The sequence below is a fragment of the Oncorhynchus gorbuscha genome, linkage group LG06 (genome assembly GCF_021184085.1).
Source record: "Oncorhynchus gorbuscha isolate QuinsamMale2020 ecotype Even-year linkage group LG06, OgorEven_v1.0, whole genome shotgun sequence".
In the NCBI taxonomy this organism is placed as follows: Eukaryota; Metazoa; Chordata; class Actinopteri; order Salmoniformes; family Salmonidae; genus Oncorhynchus; species Oncorhynchus gorbuscha.
This window is the reverse complement of record NC_060178.1, coordinates 15,361,970-15,377,080: the sequence shown is the minus strand read 5'-3', so window position 1 is coordinate 15,377,080 and position 15,111 is coordinate 15,361,970. Positions and strand designations below refer to the sequence as shown.

Sequence of the window (15,111 nt, the reverse complement as noted above, 5' to 3'; positions counted from 1 at the left end):
AATTCAATGTCATCATCACTGCAAGATACTGTCAAACTGAGTAAAAGAGGTACTAAATTATGAGCAACAGCAATTACCATCTAACAGTGCACTTAACATACCTGACCTACTTGACACACACACACACACACACACACACACACACACACACACACACACACACACACACACACACACACACACACACACACACACACACACACACACACACACACACACACACACACACACACACACACGGAACAAAACAACTTATTTTCGCCTCTGAAGCGACCCATTAGTTCTGCATTATATCACATTGCAGTGGATTGTGTACCACCTTTTAGAGCATAAGTGTGTGTTGATTCCGAAACTCCTTTGCTGTGACTCTTCTCATTTCCCACTGGAGAACAGCTCTTTTACAGGGACTTCTATGGCTTCTGTTCTGTATTTGTTGCCTCGAGGCTGGAGAAACAATACAGCTGTTACACAAGTGCTATTAAGGGTGTGTTCGTGACTGAACATTCTGCCTCAGGGTATCTGTTTCCCGGTGGCCAATAGCGGTTGGCTGGAAGTGGGTGGAGGCTAGGCGGGTGGCCCAACATAATAGTATAGGGGAAACACTCCATGGTTTAACTGCATAAGAAGCAGGTGGGTACATCTGTGGTTGTGTATTGGCACTTTACATTACAGTATGGTTAAACTTTGAAGCTCATTTATGCTTGATCCAGCATTGCAGTCCGGAAGCTCCGTACAGAGGGTGTGATGTAATTGTGGCGCCTCCGGAGGCTTGCAGAGGCCAAATCAACTCCCAAATTTTGCAACAATGCGGAGGGCTCCGTAGAGCTCCACAATGACATGATTGGTTGACGGTAGGTGGAGGTGGGAGGTCCTGTATAAACACAAACTCACTTCCTTGACAACTTCCTTCACAGCAGCTCTGTTTTATTTTTCATTCATCTAAAAAAATATATATATATATCTTCTATTACAGAGTATTTCCACATTGCCATATCAAAATCGGCGACAAAAAATAATAATTCAATCCATTTTAATCTCATTTTGTAACACAATAAAATGTGAAGAAATCCAAGGGTAGACTCTCTATAGACCCTGTATATGTCCTCAAACACCTGGTTTTAATCACATGAACACGACATGCATTCTCTAGTATGTCAGCACTTATTTTCTTTGTAGGTTTAAAAGAGGGATGAGGTATTTTGTGATATTGCAATGGCCATACACCAAAAAAGAAGTACATACAACACACACAGGTGGACGATGACCAGAGGCAGTGCTGATTCAGCCGTTTGTTTTGTTGCATGATTACTCTGCTCCAGATAAGGGATACAGCTCCTCTCCTCACTAAAACTCACTCTCCAGTTGCTAATAAAATCAATTCAAGCTGCTACCCTCACTCTCACACATGGGAAAGAATAGAGCAAAAAAGCCTGGAGTGCTTTTGACAGGGGCAAACGGCTTTCAGACCGACTTTCTGACAGGGGCAAATGGCTTTCAGACCGACTTTCTGACAGGGGCAAACGGCTTTCAGACCGACTACCTTGCTCAGGCAAAATGACATGAGCTTCATAATGGAAGGGGATACTGTATGATACAGGGGGTATTTTTGGAAAGCTGAGATTGTTGTTTTTGTGTTCTTCTCCTCGGCCCTCCTGCTGCCTGGCTACTCTCACCGCGCATTTCCCACATCCTGTTTGGCGTGTCTGACATGTTCCAAAGGATTTGTCCCAAAGTGCCTGTGCTCCAGAAAACTCCTCAAAATCATCAAGGATTACATTTTTTCGCCCCCACACAGTGGGGACATTGTAGTCAGCACAATGCAACTCTCAGCAGACAAGCGGTGTACGTGCTAAGCTATGTGATGTGGAATTCACTTTGGAACAACCCTCGGGCTGATCTGGCTGTCGCACTCAGTCGGCTTAAGTGCGACGACTTTTTATAATTTCCCTCCACACCAAAGTTAGTGTGTGATGCTTTCGCTGGATCACTACGTATCTGCTTTGTTACGTGACAGAATGCGCTGCGTTTTTTGTCACGCTGTCATGATTTGATGCCTCCCCTTTAAAAATTCTGATAATTATCAGTCGATCTGGCTGTGTGTTGTTGAATCTATCAGCACTGGAGCGTTGTGTGCATCCTACTGCAGATAAATAGTAGAGAGGGAGGGAGGGAGGGATAGAGGGAGAGAGAGAGAGAGGGAGGGAAGGAGGGAGAGAGAGAGAGGTAAGATGGGAGGGAGGGAGAGAAAGAGGTAGGGAGGGAGGTGGAAACAGAGAGCGAGAGAGAGAGGGAAGGAAGGAAGGAAGGAAGGAGAGAGGGAGAGAGAGGTAGGGAGGGAGGGAGGGAGGGAGGGAGGGAGGGAGGGAGGGGGAAACGGAGAGAGAGAAAGGGAGGGAAGGATGGAGAGAGGGCGTGAGAGAGGTAGGGAGGGAGGGGGAAACGGAGAGAGAGAGAGAGAGGGAGGGAAGGAAGGAAGGAAGGATGGAGAGAGGGAGGGAGGGGGAAACGGAGAGAGAGAGAGATAGAGAGGAAGGGAAGGAGGGAGAGAGAGAGGGAAGGAGGAGAGAGAGAGAGGGAAGGAGAGAGAGATAGGTAGGGATTGGACAAAAGAGCGACGCACGGAGACGACAGCACCATAATTATTCTCATTACTTCAAGTCACCGTGTCAGAACAATAAGCATTGTCTGGAATACGGGCTAGGGACAGCCGTCTGTCTCAGCATACCCCCGACACAAACAGAGTTTTTGGGGCGAGAAAAATCTCAAACGCAGCCACATTAATACACACACATCCTACATACAAAACCAAATAAAAATGCACACACTTACTAAAAAACAATTGCACAGGCGCATGAACAGCGTTTTATGACTGAAAATGTTATTATTACAATAGATCATGCATTCAACACAACATACATAAAGTCTTCCTAAACACACACACACACACGCACACACACGCACACACAAAAAGAAACAACCCACACACAGAGCGTGTGGATCCTTTGTCTCCAGACATCTTCAACACAAACACATGCAATCCACATCTTCTGTCATACAGCATGTCTGTAATATGGTTGTTTCTGCCTCAGGCACTTACATCAGAAGAGTGACACATACGGTTTCCCATTTCAAACATCAGCCACCCTTTTCCCCACATATTCCCCTAGATACTGAATGTGGCGTTCCAGTGGGATGAAATGACATTGCTATAACTGGAGGTATGAGTCAGCCTAGACTTGGTGCAGGAAGGCTGAGATAATCAAAGTAAATTGTAATAGGTCATAGGACAATTAACCTTAATAATCCATACTATACGCACGTAAAAGAACAAGCAACTGCACGATTCACAACAGCACAACACTCCCTCCACCTCCCACCAACATCCATCACATCTTGCCTATCAAAAGCATTTGCATTGATTGGCTGGGTAATCCACACTAGCAGGGCTCGGGTCTGTGGAGAATTTGGATGCAGATACTCTCCAGTAGCAGACTCAATGGCTGTCCGAGGGTATGTCCTTTTGTGTACCTCGTCCCAAGACAATGGTGTTCTCTCTTCTGTACCTCGTCACCAGACAATGGTGTTCTCTCTTCTGTACCCAAGACAATGGTGTTCTCTCTTCTGTACCTTGTCCCCAGACAATGGTGTTCTCTCTTCTGTACCTCGTCCCAAGACAATGGTGTTCTCTCTTCTGTACCTCGTCACCAGACAATGGTGTTCTCTCTTCTGTACCCAAGACAATGGTGTTCTCTCTTCTGTACCTCGTCACCAGACAATGGTGTTCTCTCTTCTGTACCTCGTCCCAAGACAATGGTGTTCTCTCTTCTGTACCTCGTCCCAAGACAATGGTGTTCTCTCTTCTGTACCTCGTCCCAAGACAATGGTGTTCTCTCTTCTGTACCTCGTCCCAAGACAATGGTGTTCTCTCTTCTGTACCTCGTCCCAAGACAATGGTGTTCTCTCTTCTGTACCTCGTCCCAAGACAATGGTGTTCTCTCTTCTGTACCTCGTCCCAAGACAATGGTGTTCTCTCTTCTGTACCTCGTCCCAAGACAATGGTGTTCTCTCTTCTGTACCTCGTCGCAAGACAATGGTGTTCTCTCTTCTGTACCTTGTCACCAGACAATGGTGTTCTCTCTTCTGTACCTCGTCCCCAGACAATGACGTTCCCTCTTGTGTGGAAATGGTAGCCAAGGTTAGGGTTGTTTCTGTTACCACAATTGAACAAGTATTTTCAGTGAATACTTTTCCAGTTATGCCCTCCTCCCCCCAAAACACCCACAGTCCCAGTACATAAGATAGAACATGCTGTACCTGTGCATTTTTTGGGGCTCCCAGGTCGCTTGCCATGCATCCCTAACTTGCACACAAAGTTTTCTTCCCAGAATTCAGCGAACCACACGTTCCTCCTGTTGTTGGAGAGGGAACGGCTCCGGAAGTAACGGTCGAAGGCTGGGATAAGGACAATATAAACGTATTTCACCTTCAGGTTACAGCCACACTTCATAACACATAATGGTTGTACATCTCACAGTGCTAGAAACATATCCATTATGCCCCATTGTTTGCTGGGCACGGTCAGCGAGGCTCAGTCATCCCTGATCTCTCACCGTCTATGGAGGCTCTCTTGGGGAGGATGGTGACGGCCCCCTCTGCCACTCTCTCCTGCTGGACCACAGGGGAGATCTTGGAGCCCCAGCTGTCTGAGCCCACCCACAGGAAGTGACCCGTCTGGTTGTTGCGTTTGGCCGCATCCAGGATACGGCTGTGAGAAAAAGAATAAGGAAGTTGTTACATTTAGATTCAGTGAAATTCACTTTACTGTATGGATTCGACCCCAACTGCAGCATCATCCAATCTGAGATACATTTCCGATATTTCCAATGATCTATCTAAGCTTGCAAGCCTGATGGCTTCCATATGAATTTTTTTTTAAATGGGTAAATGTGAAACAAAGCCATATTAAAATTTTGATTCCTGCAAAGTCACCCTCTCCCAAAGTTCTCAACTCCTCCTGAGTTCCACCTCAGGGAGATCCGGCCTAATATAACAATATTAGGAAAGCTGCATGGCTCTAGCTAGTCCTCAGGATTTTGGGAAACTGAGTTGACTTATTACCCTCTGGTGCATGGGGGATTGAGTTGTTTCCCTCCCTCGGGTTGCAGGTGTTCAGGTGAGAGGTACGGGAAGAATGCTTTCATTCAACTGTGCATATTACCATCACCGGCTAATTCAATCTTAATCAGATGAAGTCGAGATAACCTCTGAGTCCTATGTGCTGAAAGGAACAGCATTGCAAGGCACTGCACCACATAGACAAGGCCCTTTTACCAAGTGTCCTGGAGTTAATCGAAACATTGTTATCTCAATCCACAGTGAGGAGTTTGTGGATTAACTGATTGAGGATAAACCCTCTGTACTTGACTCGATGGTGCCTAGAGTGTACTGACTAAAGGAGAACGTGTGTGTGTGTGTGTGTGTGTGTGTGTGTGTGTGTGTGTGTGTGTGTGTGTGTGTGTGTGTGTGTGTGTGTGTGTGTGTGTGTGTGTGTGTGTGTGTGTGTGTGTGTGTGTGTGCGAGTGGGTGCGAGTGGGTGCGAGTGGGTGCGAGTGGGTGCGAGTGGGTGGGTGCGAGTGGGTGCGAGTGGGTGTGTTTGTGTGAGAGAGACAGAGACACGCACCGAATGTCGTCCTCATTGGCAAACATGATGACGGCTCGGGCGTTGGAGGTCTCCAGCAGTCGCAGAATGAGCTTGTCAAACTCCCCCGGCATCGGCTCCCTGGGGATCTTCAGAGACTGGGCAATGCACACGCCACCTGTGGGGAGAGGAAGAGGTGGATAGAGAGAGGGGGGGTGAAGGAGAGAAAGAAGTGTAATGGGGTGGACAGGGGAGGGAAAGGAGTGAGAGAAAAGGGGAAATAGAGGGAGGGGATGAGAGAGAAGAGGAGTGTAGGCATATAGGGGGGACAATGGAGGAAAATAGAGGGGGGTAGAGTGATGGAGAGAGAGAAGTGGAGGGCTTGCAAGAGATGCAAGGAGAAGAGATATATGAGTGAGGAAAGGGTGGGAGAGAGAGCAATGGAGGGGTGGAGACATGTTGGGAGAGAGAAAGGAGTGAAGAGGTGGAGATGTGAAAGTGTTGAGTAGAACGAGATAGAGAGACATAGAGAGAGCCAATGAGAGTGAATATGAGAGAGAGAGAGGGTGAGAGAGGGAGTTTTGAGTTTTAAATAATCTTTATTGGGTCTGGGGGCCCACCACACAATAAATACTCATACAAAACCACAGTTACACATCAATTAAAAACAACTCCAATTCCTCCTCCACAGTAACTAAACACAACAGCCTCTGAAAACCCCATATACTCAAAAACAGATCAATACTGTTGACAAGTTTATAATAGGCAAACTCAACCCTTAGTCTCGCTGCCAACATTCCCTCCAGCATTCCCACCACATCCACAGACCCCTGTCCCCGAATACTGTTTTTTCGGGTCTTCCATATCGCTAATTTTGCTGCCCCTAACACAAAATTAAGCAACACAACTACACCCCTTTGACCGAACCTGTACTTTGGCCCAAATATATACAGTTGGGAAGAGAAAACCTCTCCCAACGTTGAGAACCAATTAGTGATCAGTTCAATCATCCCGACCAACCTGGGACACAGTAAAAACAGATGTGCCAGAGATTCAGACTCAGCACAGAATGGACACCCCTCCCCAACAGTAGAGTCCAGGTGTACCAGATGCATATTGGTGGCTATGGCTCCATGTATTACCCTCCATTGGAGGTCAGCTGTCCTCTTATCAATAGGCAGTTTGTATAATGATCGCCAACAGCCTTTTGGAGAGGCACCTGGACCAAGCACACCCGCCCACCTCGCCGATTTTACCCCTTCCAGGGAAGAGGCATGGGACACCTTTACACATATTCTGTACATGGCCTTCTTTCTCACCTCCTTGAACTCCCCCAGCTCCGGGGTATCGAAGGAAAGCAGCATCCCCACATACTCCTTGAATGCCCCACATCGCAGCACTATCAATCAGTGCAGGGAACACATAATCCAGACCCTCCTTCCATCGATCAGAATTGGAAGTGTCAGTCACATACTGCAGATGAAGCACTGGCAAGGAGTTGCAGACCTCAGCTACGACCTTCCTCAGTAGGCGAGATGGTCAGATCCCGCTCTTTCTCCCAGCTCCTCCAGCGAGGTGCTTGTCTAAGCCCAAACAGTCCGCTCTCCTCATCAATATGTAGGCTGTTTCGACCCAGCTAGAACCGTCTCTGTACAACAATCTCTGGGCTGCTTGGAGCCAGAAAGCCATGATTCTAGAGGAAATGTCCACCCTCGTGCAGTGGCAGGTACAGGGCTGCATCTTTAATCCAGTGTTGTCCAGACCAGAAGAAATTGACAAGGGTCCTCTGAAGCTCTTGTATCAGCCCCTTTGGTGGCTGGAAAATCATTAGTCTGTGCCACAGGGTAGAGGCAGCAAGATTATTAGCTACCAGGACCCTTCCCCTATAAGATAGCTGGGGCAGCACCCATTTCCACCTTGACAGTCTGGCACATACTTTCTCCGCTACACCCTCCCAGTTCTTTTTCTGAAAGACATCGGAGCCTAGAAAGCAACACAACTACAGGTGCTTCTACACCTGCATTGCTTGCTGGTTGGGGTTTTAGGCTGGGTTTCTGTACAGCACTTTGAGATATCAGCTGATGTACGAAGGGCTATATAAATCAATTTGATTTGATTTGATTTAGGAAAACAAAACTAAGTCTTCATCCCGTCTCTGCCCCTCTGAAGCCTCCCTGGTAACCGTGGAGTGGACCCAATCTGAAGCTGACCTGCCCACAGCGCTTCACTCTTTCCCCAATTGACTCTAGCTGAGGAGGGCCCCTCATACACCTTTAAAGCGTTTGAGAGAACCTTAACATCTTCACCCCCTGTAATAAAAACTGCATACACAGACAGTGCTATCGTGGGACCCTTCATTACATCTGGCACAGAGAAACCAGTAAGCTTCACTCTTAAAAAACAAAGCATTTGTTCAATCGTCAGACTATATAACTGCCCTGAAATTGGGCATCTCTGCCTGATGCCCCTTTGGACAGGGATGGGGCAACTCAAACCACCCCCCACCTTCACCATACACGAGGCCCCAGCATACAGTAAATTCATCCAATACAAAAAAACATCCACGAACGCAAAGGCTTTCATTGTTTTAAACAAGTACTGGAGGTCCACACAATCAAAAGCCTTCTGATCCAAAGAAAATAAACCCCCATTTACATCAGACAGTTTACAAATGTCTAAAACATCTCTTATCAGAAACAAGTTGTCAACAATAGAGCGATCAGGTACACAGTAGGACTGGTCCTTGTGGATCAACAATCCCAGATACTCTTTCAACCTGTTTGAGAGACATTAAGAAACAATTTTGTATTCAGCGCACAGCAAAGCAACAGGTCTCAAATATTTTATGAGAGCCAAATCCCCCTTTTTTGGCAACAGTCAAAGCACCGCACGTTGACAGGATCCAGGAAGAGAACCCTCATGAAAATATTCACACACCACTTTGTAAAAATCCTCCCCAATAGACCCCCAAAAGTGCTTATAAAACTCAGATGGTAAACCATCGATGCCAGGGGCTCGGCCTGTTGGGAGCTGCATAACTGCTGTGGACAGTTTGCAGTGTAATGTCAGAGTCCAATGCGACTCTCTGCTCAGGTCCCAATTGAGGAAGACCGTGTAACAACAGTTCAGTACCAGAGAGTCACAATCCTCCGCCTTATAGAGGGCCGGGTAGAAATCTACGGCATGTTGACGCATTTCACTGTCATCCGTGGTCACCTTCCCATCAGGGAGACGAAGGCAGACCATCTGTTTACGTTGCACTGTCATCCGTGGTCACCTTCCCATCAGGGAGATGAAGGCAGACCATCTGTTTACGTTGAAATGTCGACTGTCCTAGGTTAAAAAAAAGCACTAGGAGCATCAATATCCTTGAGGGAAGCGAAACGAGACCTAATCAAGGCACCCTTCACTCTTTCATGCAGAAACGACCTCAGTTCATGTCTCTTGTCCTGTAAGTTCATGACTAGTCCAGGGTCGTTCTGAGTGAGCAGCTTCAATTCAATAGATTTGATGTCCTGTTCAAGGGCCTTGATAGTCTCTTTAACTTCAATTTGAGACAGAGCAGTATACTGTCGACAAAATACTCATATTTAGGCCTTCCCAACCTCACACCATTGTCGCAAGGACTCAAAATTCCCTTTTATAACCCTCCATTTTTCCCAAAACAACAAAAACCTGTCACAAAACATGACATCATGTAACAATTGAACATTAAAATACCAGTAAGGTGATGACCTTCGTGGACAGGACAAGTGAATATCAACAGTAACAATATGATGATCACAGAAACCCACAGGAGTAATGGCACACTTTCCAACCCTACTACAGTATTGCTCAGATACATACAACCTGTCTAACCTTGCTGCACTGACACGACCTTCATAAATTTTTTGCCATGTGTACTGCCTAACTTTTGCATTCCTTACTCTCCACACATCAGAAAGCTCAAACTCAGTTACTAGGCCAGACAGGCAAGTGGCTGACCGCAGGTGAGGTTCTTCAGCGGTGCGATCAACAGTAAAAATCCACTGTACAGTTCCAGTCCCCCCCTAAAACCATACACCCCTCTTGATCACATTGTTTTAAGGTTTCCTTTATTTGATCAAATACAGCAATACGCTCTGTACCCTCATTGGGAGCATAAACATTAACAAACAAATAAAACCATAACATCCACCTTGACCAATAAAACCCGACCCTTGACAATCTCTGTTGTAGATACCACAGGCACCCCTAAGCCCGAGGAAAACAAGATTGCCACCCCAGCACTGAAAGTAGTACCATGACTGAGTCCATGCTGCCCCTCCCACCACATACCCCAGTCAACCTCATTTTCCTCATCACTATGAGTCTCCTGTAGGAAAACTACATTACACCTTTTCTGTTTTATTACTTTAACACCCAAGCCCTCTTATTCCTGTCCATTCCTCCATTAATACTGAGAGAACCAACCCTTAGTACCTCCATGTAGAAAAGAGAAAGGAAAAGCAGAAGAAAGCACAGAGAAACCAAGGAGAAAAAAGACACGTTTCCCACCACCTTTTGCTGCTGCAACAGCAGTAATACATTTCCTCAAGCGAAACCGCTTCTTCTCACTCAATTGGTTTAACCCCACCGTCTTCTGTAACATCACAGCTGACCTCACAAACTTATCAACATCAAAATAATCTGCCAATTTGACAGATTTCCCAAAAGTCTGATCCAGAAATTAATTTACCTCCTTTAGATCATAAACTGAGTCCTCACCAGCAGCTGTCATATCTAAAGAGATATCCATATCCTTCTTCTGATCCTCAGCTGAGACCACAGACAACTGACTCCCCTCTACCACATCCCTTTCAACACTCCCCACTTGCACCTCATCACTCGTACCAGGCATCTCCTCCACTACCTGGGAGACTAGCCCCACCTGAACCTCATTACTCATAGTGGGCATCTCCTCCACTACCTGGGAGCCTAGCTCCACATGAAACCCAGCACTCGTAGTGGGCATCTCCTCCACTACTTGGGAGCCTAGCTCCACATGAAAACCCTCCTGTACCTCATTACTCATAGTGGGCATCTCCTCCACTCCCTGGGATCCTAGCTCCACATGAACCCCCTCCTGTAGCCCGTTACTTGTAGTGGGCATCTCCTCCACTACCTGGGAGCCTAGCTCCACATGAACCCCCTCCTTTATCCCAGCATTCATACTGGGCACCTCCTCCACTACCTGGGAGCCTAGCTCCACATGAATCCCGTCCTTTACCCCAGCACTCGTACTGGGCACCTGCAAACCAGTCTGAGGAACTGGCTCTTCAGATACATCCTTACCTTCTACAACAATACCTTCCTGCAGCATAACATTTCCCTCTAATACAAGTTGCAACTCCGTGCCCTCATCACAGATAACTTGTTCCTCAGCACGGATAACTTGTTCCTCAACAGGTGCTTGTGGCTGCTCTACCGCTGTCGGCTCACCTCTTCCTACATCAGTGGGCCCAGGCGTTACGAGGACTACCTGCGCCCCTCCTTCGGCCTTCTCCCTTTTCGGGCAAGCATGTCACTTATGACCAACATCCCCACACTCAAAACACTGTTGACTACCCGTACTATCAGAAGCCATATACAGTCTATTGTCATACTTGATTTTAAACGATAACTCTAAAGTCTGCTCCGGTGAGTCCAAAAACATAAACACCTGTCGCCGAAATGACATAACCTGTTTCAACGTCGGGTGTTTGCAACCCAACGGAACCTTAATTGAACTGGCGAACATCCCAAAGCGCAATAACTCGCGCTCCAATAGTTAATTTGGAATAAACGGCGGTACATTTGAAATTGTTAGCGGCGTAACTTGAATAAACATTCCTTTTTAAGCAGAGGGAGAAAAGGGAAGGTGAGAATGAGAGGGTAAGTAGAGGGGGATAGCAAATGAAAGAGAAGAGAAGATGAGAACGTAAAAAGGTGAAGGAGAGAGCAGAGACAGAGTTGAAGAGGAGAGAGGAAAGAAAAAGTGACAGGGATAGAGAGTGCAGGGTCATGGCAGAGAGAACAAGTACAGATGGATGAAGAGAGAGGGGAGAGAGAACAGGTGTAGGGAGATGGATGAAGAGAGAGGGGGGAGAGGACAGGTGTAGGGAGATGGATGAAGAGAGGGGGAGAGAGAACAGGTGTAGGGAGATGGATGAAGAGAGGGGGAGAGAGAACAGGTGTAGGGAGATGGATGAAGAGAGGGGGAGAGAACAGGTGTAGGGAGATGGATGAAGAGAGGGGGAGAGAGAACAGGTGTAGGGAGATGGATGAAGAGAGGGGAGAGAGAACAGGTGTAGGGAGATGGAGGAAGAGAGGGGGAGAGAGAACAGGTGTAGGGAGATGGATGAAGAGAGGGGGAGAGAGAACAGGTGTAGGGAGATGGATGAAGAGAGGGGGAGAGAGAACAGGTGTAGGGAGATGGATGAAGAGAGGGGGAGAGAGAACAGGTGTAGGGAGATGGATGAAGAGAGGGGGAGAGAGAACAGGTGTAGGGAGATGGAGGAAGAGAGGGGGAGAGAGAACAGGTGTAGGGAGATGGATGAAGAGAGGGGGAGAGAGAACAGGTGTAGGGAGATGGATGAAGAGAGGGGGAGAGAGAACAGGTGTAGGGAGATGGATGAAGAGAGGGGAGAGAGAACAGGTGTAGGGAGATGGAGGAAGAGAGGGGGAGAGAGAACAGGTGTAGGGAGATGGATGAAGAGAGGGGGAGAGAGAACAGGTGTAGGGAGATGGAGGAAGAGAGGGGGCAGAGAAAACAGGTGTAGGGAGATGGAGGAAGAGAGGGGGAGAGAGAACATGTGTAGGGAGATGGATGAAGAGAGGGGGAGAGAGAACAGGTGTAGGGAGATGGATGAAGAGAGGGGAGAGAGAACATGTATAGAGAGATGGAGGAAGAGAGGGGGGGGGGAGAACAGGTGTAGGGAGATGGATGAAGAGAGGGGGAGAGAGAACATGTATAGAGAGATGGATGAAGAGAGGGGGAGAAAGAACATGTATAGAGAGATGGATGAAGAGAGGAGGGAGAGAGAACATGTATAGAGAGATGGATGAAGAGAGGGGGGAGAGAGAACATGTATAGAGAGATGGATGAAGAGAGGGGGGTGGAGAACATGTATAGAGAGATGGATGAAGAGAGGGGGAGAGAGAACATGTATAGAGAGATGGAGGAAGAGAGGGGAGGGGAGAAACAGAACAATACTACTCATCACAATAACAGAATAGAGATGAGGGAGCCAGAGAAATCAATCCACCCACCCATCCTCTCTAGTTAGAAAACTGCGTTAAGTTTCAAACCATAAGAGATGGTACCTCCTGGCTTTAGTTGCCTGACATACTGTATTATCGACTTATGTAGTTAGCTTGATGTTTTTGCAAAATTGGGAAGTTCTCAGGTGTTGCTGACTCCCTGCTTAAAACAGCGGACACACATACACGTGTGCCATCCTTCTTCCAAAACCTCTGCCAGATGTGGCGAATTCATCACAGGGAATTTAAATAAACAGCACTTGATAAGGCATGTCGGGCCCGTCGACAGAAGCGTTCCTCCATCTTTAATGAGGTCCATAATAACCTTCCATCATTTTCAGACTGCTTTAATATATCATTAGGCGCTCTGCTCTGACTTAAGCGATGATCTCTCCTCGAAATCCAATCTCTCCTTGTTACAGTCCATTTAATGACCATCTGCACCTGTTCCATCTCTTTGTGTCTCTTTCAGCTCCATCAGGGGAGCCATCTCACCACATTTGTACTGTCCCAAACAAAACTAGTTATTATCTCCTCTATTTTTACCCTTTCAAGGGTAATGGCCAATCTGCTCCCCCTGGTGTTCCCAACCTCCAAATGGTTATGCTTAGTTGTTGTCATCTCTGTCAATGTTGTGTAATTGAGGGAGTTTGGGGCGTGTTGCTGTGTGTCGCTTCTCTGAGGGGCGCCATGATAGGATGTTGTCTGAGGGGAATATCTTAAGGAAATAGAACATCAAATGGAATGTGACATCATCTGGTAACACTTCTGGTTAAATATATGACTGAATGTTTTGTCGGAGGGTAAACAAAGTTTAGAGCTAATCATGATTTAATGTGACCTTCTACACTCCACCAGCCACTTCAGGGAACGGTGCACACACAAACTCTAATCGATTGTTATCTCCTAGGACAGTGTTTCCGAATTATGCCAGTACCCCAACAGCACACAATTTTGTTGTAACCCGGGACAAAACTATACCTGATTCATATTGTGTAATTGAGGGAAGCCCTAATGATTTGTATCAGATGAGTTTGTCTGGGGCTAAGACTAAAATGTGTGCTGTTGGGGGTACTCGAGGACTGGAGTTGGGAAACCCTGCCCTACGAGGGCTGTCAGGAGATCAGGCACCTTTCACCATGGATTTAAGAAACCTCTCAGCTCTGTTGACAATCCTGCTATCTAGCTATTCAAGTTCAAACAGCAGAGAACTCCCCAGTTACAGTGCTCAGAGAACTCCCCAGTTACAGTGCTCAGAGAACTCCCCAGTTACAGTGCTCAGAGAACTCCCCAGTTACAGTGCTCAGAGAACTCCCCAGTTACAGTGCTCAGAGAACTCCCCAGTTACAGTGCTCAGAGAACTCCCCAGTTACAGTGCTCAGAGAACTCCCCAGTTACAGTGCTCAGAGAACTCCCCAGTTACAGTGCTCAGAGAACTCCCCAGTTACAGTGCTCAGAGAACTCCCCAGTTACAGTGCTCAGAGAACTCCCCAGTTACAGTGCTCAGAGAACTCCCCAGTTACAGTGTTCAGAGAACTCCCCAGTTACAGTGCTCAGAGAACTCCCCAGTTACAGTGCTCAGAGAACTCCCCAGTTACAGTGTTCAGAGAACTCCCCAGTTACAGTGCTCAGAGAACTCCCCAGTTACAGTGTTCAGAGAACTCCCCAGTTAGAGTGCTCAGAGAACTCCCCAGTTACAGCGTTCAGAGAACTCCCCAGTTACAGTGTTCAGAGAACTCCCCAGTTACAGTGTTCAGAGAACTCCCCAGTTACAGTGCTCAGAGAACTCCCCAGTTACAGTGTTCAGAGAACTCCCAAGTTACAGTGCTCAGAGAACTCCCCAGTTACAGTGCTCAGAGAACTCCCCAGTTACAGTGTTCAGAGAACTCCCCAGTTAGTGTTCAGAGAACTCCCCAGTTACAGTGTTCAGAGAACTCCCCAGTTAGTGTTCAGAGAACTCCCCAGTTACTCCCCAGTTGTGTTCAGAGAACTCCCCAGTTCAGAGAACTCCCCAGTTGTTCAGAGAACTCCCCAGTTACAGTGTTCAGAGAACTCCCCAGTTACAGTGTTCAGAGAACTCCCCAGTTACAGTGTTCAGAGAACTCCCCCGTTACAGTGCTCAGAGAAGATCGTCATCAAACTCAGTTCAAAGGCGTTGCACCTGTTAATATGACATTTACATTAGAGTTATTTAGCAGACACTCTCATCCAGA

At 47.1% G+C, this 15,111-nt stretch overlaps 1 protein-coding gene across 1 annotated transcript in view; it reads right to left on the bottom strand.

The window, feature by feature from the left end:
- LOC124037023 (metabotropic glutamate receptor 8-like) overlaps positions 1-15,111 on the bottom strand; it is a 202,594-nt gene that overhangs the window by 42,014 nt on the left and 145,469 nt on the right. The window contains exons 4-6 of the mRNA XM_046351643.1: positions 5,681-5,816; positions 4,611-4,765; positions 4,315-4,452 (exon numbers count right to left, since the gene is read on the bottom strand). Of these exons, the coding sequence (XP_046207599.1) occupies positions 4,315-4,452; positions 4,611-4,765; positions 5,681-5,816 (429 nt within the window). The remainder of the gene's footprint in view (positions 1-4,314; positions 4,453-4,610; positions 4,766-5,680; positions 5,817-15,111) is intronic.